The 25,867-nt window shown below is 41.2% G+C and overlaps 1 protein-coding gene across 6 annotated transcripts in view; it reads right to left on the reverse strand.

The window, feature by feature from the left end:
- Positions 1–4,490: 4,490 nt before the first annotated feature.
- The window catches only part of large2 (LARGE xylosyl- and glucuronyltransferase 2), a 76,960-nt gene continuing 55,583 nt past the window's right edge, over positions 4,491–25,867 (reverse strand). For 5 of the 6 annotated variants that reach the window (XM_067491472.1, XM_067491446.1, XM_067491455.1 and 2 more), the window contains 14 exons: positions 22,846–23,058; positions 16,824–17,113; positions 15,294–15,376; positions 14,028–14,151; positions 12,794–12,965; positions 12,364–12,468; positions 12,127–12,239; positions 11,337–11,462; positions 10,452–10,607; positions 9,955–10,118; positions 8,871–9,149; positions 8,594–8,740; positions 8,206–8,401; positions 4,491–7,355 (listed from right to left, as the gene is read on the reverse strand). In XM_067491472.1, the coding sequence (XP_067347573.1) occupies positions 7,158–7,355; positions 8,206–8,401; positions 8,594–8,740; positions 8,871–9,149; positions 9,955–10,118; positions 10,452–10,607; positions 11,337–11,462; positions 12,127–12,239; positions 12,364–12,468; positions 12,794–12,965; positions 14,028–14,151; positions 15,294–15,376; positions 16,824–17,113; positions 22,846–22,945 (2,253 nt within the window). In that variant the 5' untranslated portion in view covers positions 22,946–23,058 and the 3' untranslated portion in view covers positions 4,491–7,157. The remainder of the gene's footprint in view (positions 7,356–8,205; positions 8,402–8,593; positions 8,741–8,870; positions 9,150–9,954; positions 10,119–10,451; positions 10,608–11,336; positions 11,463–12,126; positions 12,240–12,363; positions 12,469–12,793; positions 12,966–14,027; positions 14,152–15,293; positions 15,377–16,823; positions 17,114–22,845; positions 23,059–25,867) is intronic. The other variant, XM_067491493.1, reaches the window with a different exon arrangement.

Below are 25,867 nucleotides of genomic sequence, written 5' to 3' on the forward strand. Positions count from 1 at the left end.
TTAATTTATATTATTTAAACAACATTGTAAATGAATGAATAATATCTCTCATGCTTTTGTTGGTTTTTGTGATCCACCTGTTCTACTTTCGAGTGCAGAGATTTCACCTGATAACTTTGTACAAACAAAGCAGAGACGCTTGCCTGCTGTTTTTTTGTAGGGCGAGTAACTTTGTGTTTGTGTGTCCAGATACCTTTGAACATTTTGCTGCAATTACAGCTGCAGGTCTTTTGGGGTTTGTCTCTATCAGCTTTTCACATCTAGACAGTGAAACTTTTGCTCATTGTTCTTTGTAAAATAGCTCAAGCTCAGTAAGCTTGGATGGAGAGCGTCTGTAAACAGCTATTTTCAAGTTTTGCCACAGATTCTCAGTTGGATTCAGGTCTGGACTTTGACTGGGTCGTTCTAACAAATCAATATGCTTTGATCTAAACCATTTCATTGAAGCTCTGGCTGTATGTTTAGGGTCATTGTCCTGCTGGAAGGTGAACTTCCTCCCAGTCTCAAGTCTTTTGCAGACTCTAACAGGTTTCTTCTAAGCTTGTCATGTATTTGGCTCCATCCATCTTCCCATCAACTCTGACCAGCTTCCCCGTCCCTGCTGAAGAAAAGCATCTCTACATCATGATGCTGCCACCACCATGTTTCACGGTGGGGATGGTGTGTTCAGGGTGCAGTCTTAGGTTTCTGCCACACATAGCGTTTTGCATTTAGGCCAAAAAGTTAAATTTTGGTTTCATCTGACCAGAGAACCTTCTTCCACATGTTTGCTGTGTCCCTCACATGGCTTGTGGGGACTTCTTATGTCTTTCTTCCAACAATGTCTTTCTTCTTTCCACTCTGCTATAAAGGCCAGATTTGTGCAGTGCACGAGAAATAGTTGTCCTGTGGACAGATTCTCCCACCTGAGCTGTGGATCTCTGAGCTCCTCCAGAGTGACCATGGGCCTCTTGACTGCTTCTCTGAATGATACTCTCCTTGTCCGGCCTGTCGGTTTAGGTGGACGGTCTTGGTAGGTTTGCAGTTGTGCTGAAGTCTTTCCATTTTCAGATCATAGATTGTACAGTGCTCAGTGAGATGTTCAAAGCTTGGGATATTTTTAAATAACCTATCTCTGCTTTAAAGTTCTCCACAGCTTTATCTCTGACCTGTCTGCTGTGTCCCTTGGACTTCAGGATGTTGTTTGTTCACTGAATCTCTGAGGGCTTCACAGAACAGCTGGATTTATAGATTAAATGACACACAGGTGGACTCTAGTTACTGATTAGGTGACTTCTGAAGACAGTTGGTTCCAATGGATTTTACTTATTGGTGTCAGAGTAAAGGGGACTGAATACCATTTATCATTTTCCCACTTTGTGTTGGTCTATAACGTAACGTAACAAAATGTGGAAAAGTTCAATGGGTATTAATACTTTTTCAGGGCCTTTTTTCACCCCAAACCTAATCAGTGACCTCTGACTACTCTCGACCATCAGGATCTATGATTTATGAATCAGAATAAGACCCAATGTGATACAGTCTGTGGTGCTGAAAAAAAATCCTCTTTGTGCCCTAAAGAAATGTTGTGTTAGTTGCTCTTGGTGAATGATGGTCTGTGTGGATGGGTAAACAAGAAGCAGTGTAAAGTGCTTTGAAAAGAAAAGCGCTATATAATACGTTTTTTATTTTTTATTGTTTTCTCCTTTCTGCTTATCCTGTGAGTTCAGTGTCACCACAGCGGATCGTTGTCCACATGTTGATTTGTCCCAGTTTTTATGCCGGATCTCCTTCTCAACGCAACCCTCCCCAATTTCTGCTGGGCTTGGGACCGGCAATGCACAGCTGGGGAGGGGAATGGGCTGTTGCGGGTTCAGTGTCTTGCCACTGCCACTTTATTAGGTACACCTTTATACTGTATATTATATATAAAGAAATGGTTCTAATGTTTTGGCCACTCTATTTAAAATGGATGAGGTGGCCAACACCTTAAAATCCCCTCGTCTTATAATACAGTCCAGTATGACTCCGACAAAAGCAGAATTGTCACCTTTCTGACAGTTTCAACTTAAAAACTGAGAAAGTAGAATTCATGTCAAAGCCGCTCTGTTGGATTGTATTAGATTGTACAGGTGCACCTAATAAAGTGGCCACTGAGTGTTGAAATCTGATATACAATGAGTACACGAAACCATGGCACTAAGAATAGAGTGGCCATGTTGGACTTAGAGGTCGGGGTTGCTCAGATTCCTGACGTTTATAGTTGGATATGAATTCCTGTAGCGTTCGACATGAACTTTCTGACTTGGAACCTTCCAAGTACAAGTGGAAGGAACCATTAGCACAGAGCAGCTCAGTTTTCTGTGCTGCTTTTAAATCTGGTGCAGATTCGCTGCTTTGTTTTTGGGTCGTGCTTGTTGTCTTTTTGCTTGTACAGCTCCATGGATCACAGCTTGTCTGGTCTGTTGTTTGCACAAGAGACTGAGCCTATAGAAACTGGATTATGGTTTGAGGGCCCAGTGGGATGGTCTGCACACAGACCCAGGTGCCTGGTTGTTGTCCTCCAGTGTTAAAAATATTTATCTCCTGTGAACATGGTTCTTACTCTCCTAAAATAGAAATTCATATCAACATTTTCTGTGGGAATACATTTATTTATTTTTGCATGTTTGGCCCAGTGTGGCTATTAAATAGCTCCAAGCTGTGGTTCTCTAAGAGCTTTTAAATGCCGCCCGTTTGGTGGAGTCTTCAGTGAGTTCATTTACATATGTGCAGTACGTCTGGTGACACTGTACATATGGGGGCAGTTGGCCTACATGCAGAGAGGCTGACTAATAATTGATAAGTTGCTACGAACCCTGGAGGAGCGAAAGGGAAGTCTTCCTGCTGAGGAGAGCTGACATTACATCTATGTAACGTGAGCCAAGGTTGAAGGGAAGGTCTGCTGCACATACAGACTCTCAGCCCCGAGGAGCAGCACTGTGGTTAAAGGTCAGACACTGCTGCATGTTGTAAAGCTTCGCTTTTATTCACAGCGTTTGACCAGTATGAGAAGTACAAACATGCCAAATACAGAAATCAGCTGTAAAGTTGAGGTTTACAGTCGAGCCTTCATGGGAAACCTGAACAAAGCGCACGGATACTGTGAGAAATATGGTGAAAAGAATGAAGACCGTGAGAATTCTAGGCATCAGATGCCTTCATCAGTCTGTTGTCACTCAAGATTTAAAATGTAAATACATGTTCAGTTGGGTTGAGGTCTTGTGATTTAATCAATCTGAAACCTTTAACCTTGACAATGTGTTTTGAATCTTCTTGCTGCATGATGAAGCTCCTCCACGTGATGCATTTGGATCATGAGCACACATCCTCCACACTTTGGTTGAATTTCATCTCTGTACATTTTTTGTAATGTATGCGTCGTCATTGAACCAACACCAGGACTAAACTGCCCCCCCAAAATCTGAATGGATCCTGTGATCACAATTTAAAAAGTTACAAAATTAGAAACTATTTAAATTCACAGTAATTGCATAAAATATAAATTGCGATGCATCAGCGGGGAAAACAATAGTGCAATCACACTTTACTGTGACTCTTTTCTACAGCCTGTGTTTAACTTTCCTGTAGATGTCCTTATTAAAAGATTTATTAAATGAGTTTTTTCAATTTCATAGTACAAAGTCAGAAATCAGGTTTGTGAAGTGGTTCTCTCCTTGTTTCTGTACACGAATTAAACTGAACAAGACCTCAACACTTTCAGCAGAAATCATTTCTGAGGCACATGTGGAACAAATCTGGAGCACAGATGTACATTCATGTCGTCAACAGCTTCAAGTTCAGTAGTGTTTAAGTATTTAAAGGAATAATTTTCTGACAGCAGTTCTGCTACTTTTACACCTACAGGGACATTTTTCACTACATGTATGTAAAGAATTCAAACGGGTACTTGTAATGGTGTATCCTCCTATAGAGGGAGTCTGATTACTTTCTGTTGTGTTTTCTGTAGAAACAATATTTTCTATATTTGCATTCTTAAATGCTCCGTGTGTTTTATCAGTTTCATTAGAAAAACTAAAAAACATGTAGCCAGAAACAAAGTGCTGCTTTTGTTCAGATAGTCAGTGGGTGAGCAGCACACTGCAGGGCAAATACCACACAAAATTAATTTATTGTAATTTGCATTTAAAGAGGTTGAACAGTAAACCTGGGACCTTTTTGTGTTCATTTAAAATGATTCAGTCTGTTTTTCACTCGACCAGTTCCACACATGGAAGGTTCACGCAGGCTGATAACCACTGACCCTGATGAATATTATAAATTCCCGGATATCACAATGTGTTTGTTGCCCTGTAGTTGTTGTGAGAATTTAAAAACCTCAAGGTCTGAATATTCCCCAAACAGCACTGCTTCAGTGGACGTACTGCAGCAACTGAAGAAAAGTTTGTATTTGCTGAGGGTGCTGCAAAAAATTCAACTCAGTGCAGAAAAAAACCAAATACATGGACAAATTCATAAAAAGGGCAAATTTATTTTAAAGCACTTACATAGAAAAATATGATTGATCTGAGTCAACAATAATAAATAGAGCGCCTGATGTTGCCCAGGCCCTGTCGGTACAACAGTACAATCAATATCCAGTTTCACAATACAGCAAAGGCACTAGCATTTACCACAATCAACAAGAATTGTATGGAGGCAGGGGGTGGGGGGCTCGTCATGGCACAGCTGACAATCACTCCTCACCAAACTCCACCACTGACACTCCCCACGCAGTGGAAATTAACCCACGGTTTTTAAATGCTCTTTTCTTCAGGCCTTTTGTCCAAACGTAGGTTTGAATGAATGAAAATCGTGAAGTAGGTTTTAAAAGAAACGGAAGTGAGGATGAACGATTGACAAGAAAACTAAACGTTTCTTTTTAGCTGGAGTTCCTGTGTATTACGGGGAGCTGCAAAACAAATGTCTGACTCAAAACCATGAGGAATTCTCATCGGGACTGTGGTCGACACTAAAACTCAAGGCAACACAGTCAACTGGATTAATGTGTTGGACAGACAGAGCAAGGAAACACCACTGTCATTCTACAAACAATGAAAACCATAAAATCAGGAAGGTACAGTCCAACTGAAATTATTCTACATTCAACAGGAAATAAAATGTGCACCTCCTCATCTGTGCCACTTGTTACACACACACACACACACACAAATACATCAATAACAATTTTTCATGGATCCAAATTTGCATTAAACACCAACTGCCACTGACCAAAGACCATTCATGCTCCGTTTTTTTTGTCTTTACTAAGGTGTCCTGGATGTAAATTTCATCACGTCCCAAGGCTGTGGATCTATGGACGTCCATCCAAGTGTTCACTGACCAACCAGGACAGAAAAGTATGCGGTTTGTTTCATACTTTAAAGGTATGTGATGTGTATTTCCACACCTTAACACAGCTCGTGTGAAGCAGTCAACAAGGGAAAACAATTGCCATTGTGTTTGGTTGTGTGCATGCAGCATTAATGCGAGCACGTGTTTGTTGCAAGGCATCAGAACGTTGCTCTCCATTTTAATTGCAGTAGAATTTGCAGAATTTGAGCTGCAGCTTATGCCTCCTTATCGAGAAGCTTGGACATGTTGTGTGCTGCAGGTTGTTGAAAGATTTGTATTAGAGGGAAACGAGACTGGGGTCCTGAAGGTGTCACGAAACCTCTTGACCTTTAGTGTTATTCGCTTATTGAGATACTGAACAGTGTTTAAAGCATAAATGGTTGTTCCTGGTTAATTACTTGTCATTAATTAATCTGGATGATTCATCACTAATTAGCTGATACTTAATAGAACTTCACTGACAACAAAGCCGTTATTGATTCTGCTCTTGACTTTATTGATTCCCCTGTTGATGCCTGATTAATTTTCTGTGTGAAAATGCAGCTGTTTGATTGGCTGAACACGCTCTCTCTCCCATGACTTCTTAATGTTGCACGTTTCTCAAAGAATCATCGTACTTTTAGTTAAAAAATACTGAATAAAATGGCTTTTGAATGCAGAAATATCGATTTGGTAATTTCAGTTGGACTTGTATAGTGTTGTGGGAAAGGGTGGTACAGTAGATGGCACATATATCCAGTGAATCAGACCCATTAAACATAAACTCAAAAACATAAAACACAAGTAACTAATTAAAATAAAGGCTCCTGTCCTTCACCGTATTGTTGCAATCTCATTTTAAAGCTTAAAGCATTATTATTACCAAACTTCATTCTGAAGTGTCAGTGTTGGTTGGTCCCAATCAGTAATGATACATCAGCTATCATTAATAGATTTGCTTTCCTCACAGGGAAGGATAATGGGTGATAAACAAATGGTCTTTTTTCGAACGTGAATAGAACGTGTAGTGCGACAGTTTACATGCAGGAAACGTGAGGTCAAAGACGAGGTGAAGGTGAAAGCGTGTTGAAGACGTGCGGCATGATGCAGGTGGATCACACTCATAAACAAAGCACATCCCTGAAGCCCACGGAAACGGTGAAATTATTCATGTTTCTTTTAAAGAGGTCAGAAAATATAGAAAGGTGAAAAAAAAAAAAGAAAAGCTGACTCTTATGCAGTTGTACTGAAACGTTGTAAATGCCAGTGTTCATTATTCATTGGTTTTGATTTATACTGCAGAAAAAAAGATAAATATTTTACTAAATATCATGGAAAGTGATAAGGTTTAAAGTTCTCTCCAGTTCGACTGGTCTCCTAATGTCATGTTCTTCCAGAACAACTAATATCCTGCGGTGTCCTTGCATTAAATGTTCATGGGGACACTTCATGTCTTCTGGAAAAGCCCTGATTGTCAGAACAGATTGTGATATTATGGTTCTTTTCCCGGCTTTAAAGCTCTGTCCGATCGGGATCCACTCCGCTTTCGTCCCTTTCAGCCTAGTAAATCCAGCGTTTGTCCTGTTCTGAGTTTTCGGCACGTCCTCAGTCACCTTCAGATGAAGTTGACTGGAGAAACAATACACAGGAGCCCGAGAACGTTCAAAGGGGCTGTAAAGCTTTACCGTCGTATCCGCTCTCAGCGGCGATACGATGTGTGGTCTCTCACTACACGTCCAAGCTCGTCGACCTCAGGGACCGACGGACTTGCCGGCTCTCAGCAGTCCTGATTTTTGTTTTTGTTTTTAGATGTTCCTCTGGGCAGTGAGGTACTTCAGAGCAGCCGAGCCGTACTTCCTGGACAGGTCCTGGTGAAACTCATCCTTCAGGGTGTTCAGACAGTTGCGGTAGCTCGAGCTGGAGCGGAACTTGGAGATGTCGAAGCTGGGAGCGTGGGGCATGTGGATCATGAAGGCGTTGGGGAGGACCATCATGTCGTACTCCTGCAGAAAAAAAGAAACAAGTTGAGAGCAACAAACATGGAAATGACTGAAAAAAAAATCCGATCTCAGTAAGAAATTTTGTACTGCCCCATGATGATGCCTTCACAAAAACTGTATCAAGAATATATTTACTCCCACACCACTGAAAGGTTACTGAAAGTTGGCTCTGTTGTGTGGGAGGAAAAATACAAATACTTGCATGATTTAAATTTACTTCTTTAGCCAAAAGATTTGTTCATTGGTTGAAGCCACCAGGTGTGTTGTGACTTTCCTATGTCTACAACAGCGAACAGTTTCCATTAAGTTATTTCTCGTCTCCCTCAGTTAACTTTTTTTTCTGTCTTTTCAAAAGGGTTTCACCTCCCAGCTGTGAGGAGGAGGCACCACAAAGAGTTCAATTTTAAGCTGATAAAGTAAGTGATGCTCGATTTTACATGTACAGTAAATTTACTGTTGTGCTTGAAAGCTCGACTCTTTATTTCTGCAGAAATTCACACAGGTTTTAAACTAATTGGAACCAAATTAAACAAAAGCTGTGTTGTCAAAATCAGACTTGGAAAGTGAAAATTTGATTTTCTTTTCTTTAAATAAGGCAGAACCTCCCACACTCACAGTTGATTGTCAACGCATTCATTGAAACACCCGCTTCAAATTAAAAGTTGTCACTCAAATATGTAAGATAAGATGTCATAAATTAATGTCTTAACTGTTGAACTGGATCTTGTTTTAGGACTTTGAGTTTTAAGATTAAATTTATGGAGAACTTCATTAAATCCTGAAGGGTTCACAAACCTTTAAAAGCAAATGAAAATCCCAGAGGCGTTTTTAAAACACCTGTGCATTTTTGTACCTGTGCATCCAACTCCATGATATGAGACACCTTGTTCCAGCCGAAGCCCACAAAGCGCTGGTCGTACTCCGGACAGTCTCGCCTCACCACAACATACGGTTCGAAGTCTGGTTCCCACTCCACTTTATAAGGTGTGGTGGCTGTCCGCCATTTGGCGTAGTTGGTAGGAGCGTGACCTTTGGGCCACACGTGATACCTGGAGGGGGAGGTGAGTGTGAAATGGACATAAAATCAATAGACACAAATCAACATGTTTGTGTTCTCATGAGAGAAACGATTGATTTTTCATAGTAGAAAAATCCGGCTGGGGGTAATAAAACACATGCTAAGATCAAGATTCCACCTTAGGTGTGAAAGAGGCTTTGGTTTTTAATTTATATTCAAGTACCTGAAGGTGTAGAGACTCCCCATGTCCAGCATGGAGAGCAGCTCTGCTTTGGATTTGGGGAAGGACAGACGGTAACGAAGCGTCTCGAAAGCTGGAACCACCAGAGCCTTCTTATTGTGGGCCATGTCCAGCTGCACCACAGACTTTCTGCAGGGACGAAACACAAGGTGAGATACAGGTAAAAACTAGCAGCGTTTACACCAATAAAGTCTAATTATAAAAAAGTTTTTAAAAGTGACATCGGATGTGTGTGTGTGTGTGTGTATGCGGCACTTACCTGAGGTAATCATAGAGGCCGTACATGGGCAGGAAGTCCACATCAGTCAGAAACACGTATGGTGTGTTGGCATTTTTCAGGGCCACGTTCCTCACCAAGTTTACAGGGTAGAACTGGCCCTCCTTGTAGACAATGTGGTACCCCACGTTCTTGCGGTTTTTGAGGACCTCGGAGGCCTGAGCGTAGCGCAGGAACTGCTGAGCCTCAGCATCTGACATGTAGAGCGCCAGACTAATGGGGCCTTCCCAGTGCTTACAGATGGCCTCCAGCATCTGCAGCCTGAAGGCGGCAAAGAGAGGGAGACGACAGGGATTAGGACTTTGGGGATACCAGTTCTTAAACAGTCGGGCGGGATGCAGATGTCTGCACGATCAAATCCCAGCCGACACACCAGGTCCACCTGAGTGAGACACTGAGTGATAGCTCGGCCCATAGGTTAAATGCAGAGACAGAATTTTACTGTTTTATTTTAGAAGAAGAACTGGAACTGGAATTGATTATACCATTTACAAAATAGCTGTTTCTGTAAATTCCACACTATAGTTGGCAGTTTGTGATCTTTGAGGTCTTGTCTGTCCCACCAGCAGCTGTCTAAACCACAGAAATACTTATCAGGATAAATGGAGAAAGAAAAAGAGCAAATTCTCAAAGACTAAGAATGAATACAAAATCCTCATTAATTTTTTTTATCTGCAACAACATGATCAGACTTAGACTAAAGCTTTTTCTGCCAAAAGTGAATTTGTACCTGTTCTGAACGTTTCCATCAGCAGGTGATTTCAGATGTTTAAGTTGATTAAAGCCAAAAACTCATAAATTAATTACAGATCACACCTGTTTGATTGTGTGATATGATCGAAAGCTGCTAATCGAACCTAATGGTGACATTTTCTCAGGTGCTGTTTCTAAGGTCAACAGTGGACAAACTGTCAGAAACAGTGTCCTGATTCCAGCATTAAGCTTAATGACACGTCTCATTCTTGCCTGATATACGAGCAAATTAAAAAGTGAGTCCATTCTAGCTGCACTTCTGACAAGGTGCAGTTTCAGGGAGAATCAGATGCAGAGTGTGTTGCTTGTGTACCTGTCCATCGACAGCTGCGCCACCAGCGTGATGTCGGTGTCGTCCTCTGTGGGCGTGTACTCGTACTGCAGGAAGTAGAGGTGCACTCTGTGAACGGTGAGACGCTCCCGACGGAAGTCGTAACACTGATCGTCCTCGTCCAGCTCCTCCAGAGCCGTCTGCAGCTGAGGAGACAAATACCACAGCCAAAGATCAGAGGACATCTTTTAAAGTAAGTGCACAAAGCATCCAAACACTTCACATCATAGTTTTCATCTTGTGTCCTGACAATTTTACACTAATCAGATTTTTTTCTCCTTAGTTCAAACTTCCACTTTTAATTTCAGCTTTCTACAAACTGAAGCGTAAGCTCATCAATTAAATTAATTTGGTCTATAATCAACATTTAACAAACCCAAGCTGAAGCAGTATTACTATAGCAACCCCACTCCCATATCCAATACAATTTAATAAAAAAAAATTCTTCCAAATATTGTGTGTGTGTAAGTCTAAGTAACCTGGACGCTCTCTGGACTGGCTTGACTCGGGCACCCGAACAGCTCTCGTCTCAGTAGGTTTCCATCGTACTCCAAAAAGGTCAGGTAGAGGTTCCTGAAGAACTCCACGTGTTTGTTCTTGACACGGAGCTTCTTCGGAGAATTCCAGTGAATTACCTGAAACCACATCACAAAGGTAAGTTGGAAATAATTCTACTGATTGTTCTGATGTTACAACCCCATTTCCAGAAATGTCGGGACACTGCGTGCTCCAGTCTGGATGGTCCATTAGATCTGCTGGGGTTGTTTCAGCCAAAACTAAAACCCCATCAATTCATACATCTTGAAGTACCCACAGGACGACTCAGTTAAGTGTAAAGGAAACATTTGATGACATCCTCAGATGGGAGTGATAACCTCAACATCTGGATAAAAATGCTCTGTGATGATTCTGTAAAGCACATTTTCATTTCTGTGCCTCCAGTTCAAACATGTTACATTTCTGCTATTTAGGTTTAAATGAAATATTATTGATCCTGTTGGACACTTGTTTATCTGGAGACGTTACGGTGCAGGTTTGCTGGTTTTATCTTTTTAAGAAAGGCAAACTTAAAAAAAAAATTGCTGTGGGTTAGGGTGAGTTTTTTTTAATGTAATACAGCCAGAATTGACATAATGGGCAGAGGACCAGACGACCCGTAACCCGTAGTTTCTGGAATTTTCTAGTGCATTAACATCAGGTACAATTTACTGCTAACATTTTATTGCATTCATATTGAACTTAAGCATCTCTAACCGTTGGCATTAACAATATTTAGTTATGCAGCAGATGTAGTAGCTCTGAAGTGTCTCACTGCAGGATTCTCTGCCTCCAGCAGGAAATTGTTTGTGTGTGAGTGAAGGTACCTTGAGGTCGGACACCTCGGTGTAGCACTGCTCTGAGCGAGTGTGGTCGGACAGCTGGACGTTCCAGAAGCAGGGCAGCTGGTGGACCAGGTCCGGGTTCTGCTTTATGAAGGCGTTGAAGATGTCCTGCACAGTGGAAACGCAACAGTTACAGCATCAGAGTGATTGACTGTGGATTTTCAAGGACACGCACATCAAAGACTGGCTGCATTGTGTGTGTGTGTGTGTGTTCAGTCAAAGCTCAACAACAGATGGTTTCTTACTGTACATTTGAGATGATACTGATGCATCTGCACTGTATTAAAACAATGACAAGTGTTTTTTTTTTGGGGTCTAACCAGAATCTGAGCTGCAGAGTATTAAAAGTTTTGAAATGCAAAACATGACATCCATCTCTTAAGCCTGGTGTTTGATTCAAATATTTTGTGCACTATTGATTTGTTTCATATATTCTTTGAATCTATTTTTGTTTAGTTTCAACCTTCTCTCTGAGCATTTGTCTGTTTTATTGCCCTTGTTTGCTGAACCTTCCTCACTTCTCTGTAAAGCACCATATAAAGTTTTCATTGATTAGCCTTAATTAAATGTAAAAAGACATGACTTGAGTAGGTTATTCAGAAATAAAATGCCCTTAAGCTGTTCACACATAACGGTACCTAATCAGCAGACGTCATCAAAACCTGTGTTACTGGGTGACTGATGTTTCATGGTGTAAAGATGTCATCACTCTCACACAAACTAAAAACTATTGGCCAGGTTTGTAGTAGTGTTTTTTGTGTTGTCCTTGGACCTGATCAGCCAGCGATGTGCTGAGCATGCTCATTAGCTCCCTCTCTGCCGTCAGCCTCCACATCTGCTCCCAACTGATTCGCCGCAGTCGCTCCAAGTAGAGAAGAATGACCCCTGGAAGGAGGCACAGGTGCAGTGTGCTACAAATGAAACTGTATGTGGTGTCTCCAGGCAGTGCATCCGCTTGCCCATAAATTAGTAGCTTTGGTCGGGATTCGTCCAGAAAAATGCCAGTTACCTGTGTTGAAACCTCGTCCGAGCGCTGGCCAGGGTTTGTGGTTTTTCCACAGATTCCCAAGGTACCAGTCACTCTGGTTCTCCACCAGGCCTATCACCTGTTTATCTGCCACACAACCATCAGAAGAAATATCCTGAAATGCTACTTTGGATGTTGCCTATTTGACAAACACCTCAAATCTGGATCACACTGTGAAACTAACCACGGTTCAGTTGCATCCGTTTTTGATACAGCATTGAAAAATAAGCTCAGTGCAATACATAAAATCTGAGGGAATCTGCAGAAATTCCAGGCAATTCTGTTCCATTCTTCAACTATACAGTAGGTAGCGCATGAATCTGACAACTGACATTCTGCAAGGCTGAAATTTACGCAGCACTGGCTCAGGAATCGTTGTCGTCTTAGCCATTTGAAAAAGTTGAGATCTTACCTGTGAACTTTTTAAAAATGCCCCATAGCTCAGCGATGTCTGTGGCGAAGGTGATGTCCGTATCCAGGACGATGACCTTTGATAAGTCGGAGGGCAAAGCTTTGGTAAGCGTCAGCTTCATCAAGCCGTAAATACCTGAGTAGTGCTTGTTAGGGATCCACGACACCTCGGACTGAAACGACAAAAAACGTGTTGCTGAAGTGAATCTTTGTGTGGCTGCTTTAATTTCTACATATTTACACACACCTGAACAGTCAGAATGGTCCATGGTGGTGATGGATCCAGAGTTGTTCATTGTACATACGGTTTAACACAAATCAACATTCACCACGTTTGGCAAAAGCTCAACGTGATTTTTTTCCTGAAACCGCAAACTGTCTTTTAATGAATTGTCTCGATTCAGAGTAAGTGGATCTGCATAAGTGCATCGTCTGCAAACGTAATCGGCTTAGAGTGACAGCGGTTTGTCTCCGGTGCAGTGTGGGTTAATGGAAAGAGAAGAAGTGGGGCTGCAGGTCGAAGCGTCTGCCGGCACAAAAGACTCATTGTTGAGCACAAAGAGTGTGAGGGAGGAGAATGTTGTAATGTGACTGAGGGAGACTCAGATTGGAGTCACACACACACACACACACACACACACTTGTTCCTTACATTCTCCTCACTCTGAGCACATTCATCAACTGGATGTTCGAATAAATCATGTAGTGTGTTTGTGCTCAAGTGTCACTTGACTTTCGAGAAACAGCAGCTCGTCCAGTGTGGTTCTCTTTGATGAGGGGTTGTACAGCTCATAACTGTGAGATGAACTTTATTACTATATATCTTTACTACAGGCACTAAAAAAAATCCTGTATCTCATAATTTAGTTTAAGTGGGAAAAACAAATGGTGCTCAGCTCTATAAGCAGCATTATCTATAAAAACGAGGCCAAAGTGAAGATGGACCCTCGTCCACGTCCTGAACAAACCCAGAGCTTTAAGTCTCGTCTGATGTCGGAGAACGTGGTGTGTGATCTGACCGGACATACAGACACAGGCTGTGGCCTCTCACACTTTGATGCTGTGTGAACCTGCTCTTAGCTGCATCTCATTATTCATCTCCTCACAGCTTTGACACGATGAACAGAGGATCAAGCTTTGACTCAGCGCGACCTGACAGACAACAGGAACTTGGGACATGTGGATGTACTTGGACGAGGACCAACATGCTGCTTGATTTCGGGGCGTCCTCTTACCTTGAGTTCGTCTGCATCGTAGAAGCTGACTTGCACGGACGGGACCATCCACGACTGGAACAGAGAACTCAGGATACGATTGGCCACTGTGTCGGTGATGAAATGAAAGTGGAGTGGATTTCTCCTGAGAAACAGAAAGGAAAAAAAAAAAGCGAATTATGATTCACACTCATTCCTCGGATCAGCCTGCATTCAGTGTTTGGGCAGGTTGAGGCTGGTCTGGTCTAAAACCACCAGTGTCCTCATTTAAGTGCAACCAACTTAAACTTTACTGGTTTGTACAATAAGTTGTAACAAAAAGCTCAAAATCAAAAGTGCGTCTATAGCTCGGTTTCTTTTTAATTAGACTTCATTCCCGACACACCCAACGTTTTAAAAGTGTTTCACTTCGCAGCACAAAAGTTGTATCGCTTATCTAACCCCCCTCCTACAGGTCAGAGTATTTTAGGCCCCTAAATAAAAAGGTCCATAACTTCCTAATGATACTAATAATAATCCTGCTAATAATAATTGTGTAAGGCTGTGATATTAATAAAATACTGCTGCATCTCAGACCAGTGAGTAACAGGCTCAGGCCACAAATAAACTATGAAAAATCTCCTTCGCACACAGTCGTCCAGCTTGAAACAACCACTCGGAGTCCATTTGCAGTTTAATAGGAAATCAAATACTATTGAATGTGCCACAAATCCTCGTCTAATTCACTGTCAAAGCAACTACACATCAAATAGACTTAAGTCCAATACGGGAAACTAATATCATAATTAATGTTTAAATCTTTAAAAGCTTCTCTCTGAAGAACCAAAGAGTTTGAGCGGAGCTGATTGGGGCTGTTTTCAGATATTCTGCTGACCTCAAACAGTGAAAGTGCCTCAACATATAAATCCAACGAGTCCTGGGCTTTAAAAATACAACAGCAGCCGCAAACATGTCTTCAGAGGACAGAACAACAAACCAACACAGCTGCTTTATCATTTCATTTAAATGAAAAGTCTACTAAGATCACAGAGGGTTTATCTGTTTAACAGCACAACTTTTACATTTCATTAAAGGGCAGGTTTACATTAGCTGAATATTTCTGTCATTATTTTCTTCCAGGCTGCTGCTATTCAAGGATTTTCAAGGTACAAATCCTTAGAAACCTCAACGTCCTCTTCAAAGAATTGAAATAATTGGCGTTGAGGAAAATTTGAGGGATGGAGAGAGTGAGAAAGAGGAACAGACGGCGAGAAAAGCAAAGAGAAAACTGAGCGTGAACACACTTACCTGTGAAAGAGGACGGACTTGACCAGCGTGACCACGTCTCTGCTGGCGTTGTGACCGGCACAAACACACGCTACGTGGATCAGCTGTAGAGACAGAGTCAAAAAGTTTAACAGCTCAGAGTCATTTCAGTTCAGCCGTCCACAATTTTACACTCTGACAACTTTCATCACAAGTTCACAGCTTCCTTCTCTCTGCAACTCATGTCTGTCTGTTTTTAGCACTTGTAAAGTCTCCATGTGAGCACGACTATTAGCCTTAACACCTCAATTTTTGCACATGTCCAAAAATCTGATGCCAAAAAAAGCAAAAACCTTATTTCTTGGTTTCTGAGCAGTTTCTCATTTTGGACACAGGACGTTCGCTTCTCTCTCTGATGTGAATTTTCACATTTAGCCTCTCAAATGTGTCTGATTTTAGCTCTTTCGCTTTTCAGCAGAAGAAATAAGAAAAAGCGTGAAGAGCCAGCGTGTTCTCTGAGACTTTAGTCCCTGTAAACTTCCTTTAGCTCGGCCTCATTGATTAGTTTGTATGAAGTGCTGCTGTGAGCTGCTCAGCTTGGGAAACACTGATAGAAACACAGTCAGTGTTTCTGCTTGTCGTGCAGGTCTCTGCAGAAATTACGATTAGCACAAACAGCAACATCGTCAGGCCCAAGTATGTGGACGGAGACTATTTTTAGCATTTGCCTCGATAAGCCACCACTGTCAGCTTTAACTTGAGAGTTTGGCCAAAATATATGAACCTTGTAGAAATGAAAACCTTTTCTCTACTTTTAGGGGCGTAAAAGTATTAGGACCATTCTTTCACTGACAGGTGTGTTATTCTCTCATTAGTTCAATGAAGTCGGCTTAAAAAGGATCTAGAGGTAATTTTGGAACAATTTGAAAATTGTTGCTGCTAACTGTTAATGAATGATGAACGGAATATGGTCCAACGAGCAGGCGTGGAATCAGCAGTTTGATTCATTCTTAAACGTAAGAAAAATCCCACTGGTGAGTTCAGGAACACAGAAGGTCACAGAAAAGCGCTGTGATAGATGACGGAAGAAGTCTTTCCCTGGTCAAGAAGAACCATTTTACTAGAACGACCTCCAGGGAGTAGGAGTAAGGCCGGCTTCTCACTTCCTGCAGAAAGTGATGCAAAACGAAACCTGCCCCACAGACTTCCCCGATTTTATCAGTGACTGTGTCTACATGCACTTAAGTAACCAGGTTAAACATTTACATGGCAATGAAATCTGCGTTCTCCAACACAAGTCCACCTGGGAAAACCAGGTTTGTCTAATCTCCTGCCCTGATTTCAGAAACCAGTTTTCCTGTTTCCATGACACTTCAGCTTTCCCGAGAAACCCGACTCTAACCTGGTTACATAAGTCCATGTAAACTCACTCCATGATTGTAGTACGACACGATTAGACGTCAGACATTAAGTTGCTTTTTATATGATTTCAGAGTGTATTTATGCTCAACAGAAAAAACTGGACATGACCTTAAGTTCTGCTGATTCCACTGTTATGTTTCTTGTCCTCACCTCACACTTCTGGACGCTGGGCGATCGGGGACACTCTGTGTGGTTGTTCTTCTCCTCCGCTGTGTTGTCCCCGTCCTCTGGTCCCGTGTCCGCAGAAGCTCCCCACTGCTGGTTGCCATAATTACCATCCGGCGACTGGGCTGCGGTGCCCTGTGATTGGCTGAGCTGCAGCCGGATCTGCCGGTTTTCTTCCTCCACCTCTCGAACCCGCGATTCGAGGACTGCTCGCTCCAGGACCTGGGCCGCAGGGGTGTCGGCCAGACAGGGAGCCAGGAGGAGGGAGCGCCCATCTGAGGTGGAGACAGAAAAAGTTTGATACCATTCTGCAGCTAATTTACAAGGTTTTTCCACATAAACTAGCTTCACTCTGCAACCACTTTCATTACATCACACATGTAGCCCAACTCCAATTCACAGTTTATACCCCTACCCCTCGTTTTTCAGTGCTTCCTCAATTCCCCTAACACAGTCTTAAGATGTAATGGTTGAAACATCTCCCTCTGAAATGGGACAGTCCCCTATATGTCTCACTTGCTGAGGAGTCCTCAGTAAAACCAGAGTGTGAAAACTGTGATGGAAAATCAAGTATTAAATGATGATTACATTTAATCCTCAGCATTTTACCTTGTTATAATAGCAACTTGTACTAAGTGTACTTTTGAAGAATGTTTAAAAGATTGTATGTTCTTCAAACTTTGTCTCATATGCATGTTTTGTCTTGAAGTGTTTGCAGAACTGCTCCAAGGTCAGTTATTGTCTAACAGCAGATCATCCCACACTGCAGTGACCCAGAGTCACTTCATGCTCACAGGTGCTTATCAAAGTGCTGAAAAGGGAAAAGGTTTCCAGAAAAGGAGAAAAGTGCTGGGAGCAGTAGCCTGAGGGTGGAGAATGTTCTCCCACCAACAGAAGTTTCTAAAACTAATGTGTGATGTATGAAGTTTAGAACTGCATAGGATGGAGAACTGAAACTCTGTCGATGTTCTTCTCTCTTGCAACATAATCAAACCCTAAAAGACGTACTGATGTTGAAACTTCTTTACACCTGTGGTGTCTAAGACCAGATATGGTCATTTTTGCCATGACGAAACACACCTGCTTACAATCACTAGACATCACCGTTAGCAGTAGCACATCATCGTCCTCCTCCCCTGCAAACTCCCCCAACACTACACGTGTACCAAGGGTTAGCGTGACCCAGTTTCCTCCTGACAGCTCAATACAATTCCACTCATTATCACTTCATCTCACTGATGTGTTGGGAAATGCAGCAACGTGCCAATAGATATATAAATAAATCAGAGAATTTCAGTGTGTCCTGCTTTATCAGTAACTTGATAATGACTAAAACCTGAAGGTTGGGCAGAGCGCGGTGAAAGGCCACAGTATAAAAACTACTTTTTTCCAAATTTAAATGTGACACATTTCCTCAGCTTAATTCCCAATAGGATAAATTACAATAACTTGGATCATCCTCACATTTTCTCTATAGCACCAACAACATGCAGAACTGATGACAATCCCCAACAATCATATGTACTGTAGGATGTTACTCAGTAAAATAAGAACAACTGTGAGATAAATGTGGCTGCAAACCAAACCCGGCTTCACTTTGTCGAATCACAGCGTGGTCATGTTTATCCTCTTAGATGTACAAACACACTGAGAATCTGTGAGCGACTTGTTCTCCTGAGTCTCACACTTGAAAATTGGCTCATCGCACTTCTTCTCTTCCTCCACCACTCTTCTTCTGACATAGTAAGGTGTGAACAACCTCAGAGCAGTGTGTGTGTGTCTGTGTGTGTGTGAGTGTGTGAGTGTGTGTGTGTGTGTGTGTGTGGATTGTTACTCAAGGCCGTAAAGAAAACCCTTTGTTTTTAACAAATAAGTTATTGCTTTTGAAGCCTAATTTAAACATACATTGTTACGTCTGTGATTCCTAAACCAGTCTGAGGGTCTTTTTATGAACCAGCCCTGGCTCATACTGGACCCTCTGATGCTCAGCAACATTCGACGACTCTGTGACGTCACTGGAAACTTAGGAAGAGACAATAAAAACGAAGCCCCTGAAAAGACTTTTCTGGCCTTTTAACATTACTGCTCTGAGAGATGAGAGTAGCTCACTATGGTCCAAGAACTAATGGGAAAATATACCAGTAACTGTCTTGTCATTGGTTAAAGAGCAATTTTCAAACTGCTACCATCTGTTTATAACTTCATGTTGACAATCTCAAACACACGGTGCAAGCGAAGCAAGGAAAGAAACAATAACCGAGAAAAACTCGCTTGTTGTTGTGCTACTGCAAGTCGTCTTTGTGAAGGAGACGAATGAGTCTCAGGGGAAGAAATATTCAACGGATTCCTGCACACAGATTAACATGGCATAGCCCAAAACAATGCTGCTCACATTTCCACGTATTTGAAACGTTGGCACAACCAAAGTCAGAATATTTTTGAATCCGTCCAAACTGAATTAAACAACAACAACAACAACAACAACCAAAAAACAACATTTAGATCAGATTTGTCTGTGGCCTCACTGATGCCACTTCGGTTTCTATTTTACAGCAGATAATTTCAGGTAATTGCAGCTTTCTTTTAAACTAAATCACAAATTCGCCTCAGTGGCCTTCACAGTCTGTACAACAGTGTCCTCTGTCCTTAAACTCTGAAATAAAATGAGCACAAACTTGCTAAAAGTCCTCTAATTTGAGAAAAATATAGGAAATCTCAGGAAGAGCAAGAGAAGACAGATCCGTCTTCAGTTCTTTCATGACGAGGGACTTTATGAAAGTCTGTCGACCTCCAGCAGCTGGTGATTTCACAGTTGGGCAACTCTGATCTTTCAAGGACTTATGGTAAAGTGTGAGCCCATCAGGACTTTTGAACTGGGTCAATGAGTGAGAAAAGAAAACTGAAAAAAAAAAGATGAAGCTTTTCATTTAATATTAATATCTGCAATTCATCAAATGTAGTGGAAACAAAAACATGAAAGTGTTGAAAGGATTTTAAATTCTTCACAGTTCCTGATTTAGTTTGGGGGCCATTTGGCGGAAAGGTGCAGTTCTGACCTTCAAATTAATGGAAACTCTACCTGAACTAATATCTTCTCTACACTGGAACTGAAAAGTTTTTGAAACCTTTAGAATTTTCTCTTTCTGCATAAACATGATCTAAAACTGGACCAGATTTTCTACCAATAAATAAAAGGAACCAGATCTAGGAAACTAAAGGCCTCTGCTGCGGTTCACATACTTTTGCTATACATAAATATTAATAATGGTAAAAACTTGGTAAAAGTGTTTTTTGCCTTTCCCATTTATCTAGATTTAGAAAATCGGACCATGTTTTATTCACGAGGCAATAAACTTTTTTTTTTCTAAAATGGTTCACAAACTTCATGCACATGTGTGTAGTTGATGGAATATTCCAGCAGTTACATGAGGGGGCTGTTTAATGACAGATCCACAGAGGAACAAAACGTACAACAAAACTACAGCTCTGTTTTGCTGTGACGCTCGAGGCTCTTGTGAAACCTGCTGAGTTAATTTCCTGTGATGGTTCTTCTCACAGTCACAACCAACAGAGAGCAGTTATTTGTTTGATTGTTCTCCCCTCAGTTTAACCACAGACGCTCCGTTCAGCAGCATCGCGAAGGAAACACAATCTGGTTTCAAATTTAAATGTTTTCAATTTGCAAGTTGTGTACTGCATCTCCTCTTATTCAGACTCTCTCCATCCTTCACTTCTGTTCGCCTCCTCTGAGTTTAGGTCCTTCCTCCTCGCTAACTTACTTTGTCTTTTTGTCTCTTTCTTTCTCTCGGAGCCTATTGAGTAGCAGCCGAGCCACAGCCGAAGTGAAGCATGCTGGGAAAGCTCAACACAGTGACAACAGTGACGAGCCGGGAAGAAGAGAAGCTTTTAATTAGTTGTTTGCAACATTTTCTGTGTTAAAGTATCCTGTTTACTATAGCTATGTAGCCAAATGTAGTATATAGTGTACTAGAAGGAGTACTCAGAAGCATTATCACTTCTATAAACTTAACAAAAGCTGCAGTACAATTAAAAGGTCACTTTTAACTTTTAACTTTTAATTTCGACATTTTACTCAGGTGTTACATGAAAATGTCTGTTAAACTACAGAGGATTATATGATATTTCAGTCTCAGATGCATCAACATGCTGTTGCTGTTGAAATACTGCTGGGTAACTTTCATTTTCTATACTGCATCATGTGACGTCAGATAGATGTGCCCACAGCTCCCCCCAGGGTTATGGGTTAAATGCAGAGAATATAAATTCATTGTAACGTGAATGTGTGAAATGTAAACGTGCGCGATCAGGACAATAAAGATCCTACTTCAATAAAGACTTTACTAGTGTCCGCTAGTTACGTTGGATACAATTATCAGCTAAATGACTAATTGTATTTGTAACATGGTGGTTTTTATAAAGACATTAGGAACATTTTGTGTTAACCACCTCTCAGCACATAAAGTGGTTAAAATCAGCTCCACTTTTACCAACAGTCACCTTTGACCTTTATTATTTTTAGTTAATTACTGTACATGTTTTGCCATAATTAAAATAACCTGAGTTTAAAATGCATTGTTTTCTTAGTGGAGTACTTTTACTTCAATAATTATCAATCTGCGTAGTACTTTTACTTGACTAACAGATTTTTTTTTTTCTTGCACCTGCATCTCGTGAACTGTGAACACTTTTCTGATAGGACTTTGCTTTGATGTTTTCTCGTTGACTTAGATTCTTGCTACCTTGTAGCTCACTTGTAAGTCGTTTTGGATAAAAGCATCTGTTAAATGACTAAATTTAAATGTAGGGCTTGGAGGCCACTGTGCTCATTGGGACCTGTATCCTTCCCCAGAGCTCAAGTTTGAGTATCATGGCCACGAATACTTATGTACATGTGATTTTTTTCCCATTTTGTATTTTTAGTAAATTTGCAAAGATTTCAAACAAAGTTCTTTCATATTGTCATTGTTTGGAGAACTGTGAGGAAAATAATTAATTTAATCCATTTTGGAATAAGACTGTAACATAACAAAATGTGGAAAAATTTAAGTGCTGTGAATACTTTCAGGATGGACTGTTTGTGGACCGTACCTAAAACTCTTTGCCACAAGAAGCAAAAAAATCGAACTGAGCTTCACTAATCATGCCAAGAAAAGTGGTCAAATATCATTTCATGCTCAGTGTTGCCATGACAATCTCCATAATGAATGTGTGCAAACTTGTGGTTGCAACTGTAAGTTGCTGCTGCTAATATTGAAGAGTTCACTGCTATGTGTGCATTTGTAAAAATGTAAATAAAGCTGATCTTAAATCTAGAAGCTGAAACCAAAATAATTAAGATGTAACTGTGTTTAAACTGTGGTCGTCTGGAAGCTTGTTTTTTGTTTCAGCCTGAAGTATTTAGACCTGAATATGTTTAATAGTCTGATTACTACTTATACACCCACTGTGACTCAGTGCGAGCTCAAGTTGGTGTGTGTGTGTGTGTGTGTGTGTGTGTGTGTGTGTGTGTGTGTGTGTGTGTGTGTGTTATAAAAGCTCTTCTAGGAAGAAGAAAAAAAAAAACACATAGCAACACTGTGGCAAAGAAAATTGTCTGAAGTGACCCTGGCTGTTGTGAGCCAAACAAAAGCGCTGAATGGGGCTTGCTGATGTAGCCTTGGTAGATCTCTCTGGGATGTCAGATGTAAATTCAAACCAAACAGAAAATAGGCTGCACTTAATTGCTGGATTAAGGGGAAATCGAGCTGAGCTGCAAAAAAGTGGACTGATAATTGAGGCTTTCTGTTCTTGCTGGTTAGACTCTGTGTCTCTATTTGAACCAAACCACAGCTACAATCTTTTTTATATAAAATCAGATTCTGACTTTCAAATCCATGAAAATTACATGCTGAGGATTCTCAGGTTCTACTGAGTACTAGGAAAAGTTTGACCGTTTTTCCTCAATAATGCACAGTACTGTAACTCTGATGTATCTGCTTGTACTCACTCTCCAGGTTTCCAGCCAGCAGGTAGAGCCAGGTGAGCAGGACGATGGCCGTGAGAGACACCAAGAGCAGCTTTAAGCGTCCTCGGCAGAGCAGGTTCATGATGGGACAGTGGCGCTGAGGGCTGCGAGGGGCGGGGGACAAGGGACAGGAGGGGGAAGGAGGGGTTCAAGTAGGGCTTAGTCCCTCCTTGGGTCCTTGCAGCATCCTGTCATCTGAGGAGGACAGAGACCATTAGGTTGAAAATGGAAATGCAATATTTTCTGAAATCCACTGAAGTAATAACGTATCCATCTGGAACTAAACAAGCACTTATTGACTTTGTGCAACAAGTATTTTCACAAGCATTGTGGAAGAATGGAGCATCTCACCTCCAAACTAAATTTGGCTGAGCACAGACACTGGCTACAGATGAACCTAAACAAATCCTCACAGATATAATGTTTAGTAGTAAAACAAAGTGGCTGTTTATGTGGGACCCAAAAGGGGTCCATGGGTCCAATACAAGTCACATGGTTTCTTAAGCTTCTGGTCCTGAATTTTCCATAATCTGATCCAAAACAGACCCAAAGATAATTACAGTCAAAGTAAGCAGAACAAAACAGAACATTTCAGCCTCTTGTGTCAAAAGAAGCCACAATCAAAATGCAAAAATGTTCCAACTAAATGCATTTGAGCCACTTCTAAGTTAAAGGAGCCAATAAATTCATGTGGATTGGAGTGAGCCAGTTGTTACGTGGTTTGGTGTAGTCCAAGAGGAGGAGGAGGCCAAACTGTTGATCACAATATGCCATCAGCCTGCAACGTGTGCAGCTGAGGTATCACCATCACTTTTCAGGTGAGAAACAGAGTGCAACACCTTTATCCCCATATTTACATGGCCACTGTGAAACCCCGTCCCTCTCTAGGATGTCTGGCTTTGCTTGACAACCTTCCTTGCAAAACTAAAAACATCAAATTTGACTTTTGCTTCCCAACATGGTCAAACATGTTGTACCAAGTAGCACTGCTTGGATATCGCCCAGTCCTACCTGCATACAAAATGCAGGAAGAGTTTACAGTAAATGGTGGTCCTTGGTAGTTGGGAGGGGCAAACCCTGGGGCCAACAGAGGGGCCAACCCTGCTGGGGTGGTCTTCTGCATCCCAACTTTATGCTCTACCCATTGAGCCACCAGGCCCCCAAGGGTCTCACTAAAATCACATTGCAAACATGAATTTCAAAACAGGCATTTCAATTCCAACCTATTAGAAATTGATGAGGCGAACACCTCAACAACCCGTCCTCTGTTCCATTAGTTTGTCTACTTGATGTCGGTTTTACAATAAGAACACTGCAGTTTAGTGTCTAAATTGTGAGAACTATCATTTTCAAAAGTCGGGACATGAAGTTTCTTTTTTGTTTTAGGTATGAAACATTGAACGGTGGGGAAAAGAAAACCAATCCGTGCTTGCGACACCTAATAATGATGTAAACAGCATTTTATGATGCACCGCTGCTCATTTCCGGTTTGCAGATGAGATCAAATGATCCCCAACTCTGTCTGAGCCTAATGAGGCTGAACTGAAGTGAAAGGAGGAATCAATAAGTGTCACATTTGTGTCATGTAAACATGGCAAAGCTGAAAAGGAGAAATCCCCGAACAAGCTGTGACTACACCACCCTCCTGTCAGTCTGCTTCAGAGTGCTGAGCCTGGTTAGAGCGCGAGGTGTCTTTGTTTCACAGTGTGATTCATTAATCCCACTTTAATTAGACAGAAGCCCAAAGGAAGTAAGAGCACAGCCAACAGGAAAGAGCCGAGCAAGAAAAAGGAAACTTAAAGCGGAATTAACAAGTTTCAATTTGCTTGTGTTGATTTCTTGGATACTTTCAGCACTGGCAGGATCAAAACAGCTGAGAGGAAACAAAACACTGAAAAATGAGAAGTTTATTAAATGTACGAACAGCAAAAAACTAAAAACCTACCACTGAAATTTCTTCTTCATAAAATATTTACCAATTGTCTTCAGTATAGAGTAACAAAATGTGAAATTCGAATTATGTCATATTATTGGATACACTTTAAATTCACATGTAGGAATTGTTCACTCTTGCACATTTGTTAAAAACACAATGTGTAACATGTTTGCAATTTGTGCAAATTTGTTCTGATTAGTTTTTTCACATCCAAGTGTAAGTTTAAAAAACTGACACCAATACAAATTTATTTTGTATCATAGTTCATATTGTTCATATTGTCTGTCACATATCATAATTTATGGAATATCTATGCAAGTTTTAGTTAAAGAAAACAAACTTTCCTAAGGTTATTTTGTTTGTAGTATTTGACTTTTCTGTTTCATTTCAGTCGGATTAATTATTAATGCATTAATGTGATCTTTACTTGTTATATTTGTTGTATGGTTGTTCACATGATTGCATGTTCAGCCGGCTGGATGTCCTCCAAAAAAAAGTCATGAGTCAACTCAAATTAATTCACTCTGTGTCCACAGTATTTGGGCGACACAGTGAAAAGAAGATGGAAAACCCAAGCAACAAGAAGAGACAAAACAGAGTCAACCTTCAAAGTTTAAACAAAATAATCCAAAGTCCAAATAAAGGACAGGGAGGTGAGTCAGGACAAAGACCTTGACTTTCAGTCTCACCAGCTTGGAAAAACAGGAACAACTCAAGGCTGTAGTTAAAGTAGTTAGAGGACTACTTCAACGTGTCGTCAGCTGCTGGATAAATGTGAGTGTAGGTTTTAATAACGATCCTCAGCTCTGTGTTTACACCGAGGACGCATTCCTGCCCCATATGTCTCTGTCAGGACTTTCTGCCATCGAGGCGCTTTTCTCTCCTCAGCAGCTGAATCAGCACAGCAATGTCTGACATGCAGGCTTCCCCTGCAGCACCTGAAGGTGACCTCTTGCAGCACTTGAAGAAACAGCTCTGAACACTGGAAACAGCTGAAATCAACAGAAGAACATCAACCCAGTCGCTACAGTTCGCGGGACTGAGTTGTGATTCTTGCTGAGAAAGAAA

Source organism: Channa argus, chromosome 2 (genome assembly GCF_033026475.1).
Source record: "Channa argus isolate prfri chromosome 2, Channa argus male v1.0, whole genome shotgun sequence".
Classification (NCBI taxonomy): Eukaryota; Metazoa; Chordata; class Actinopteri; order Anabantiformes; family Channidae; genus Channa; species Channa argus.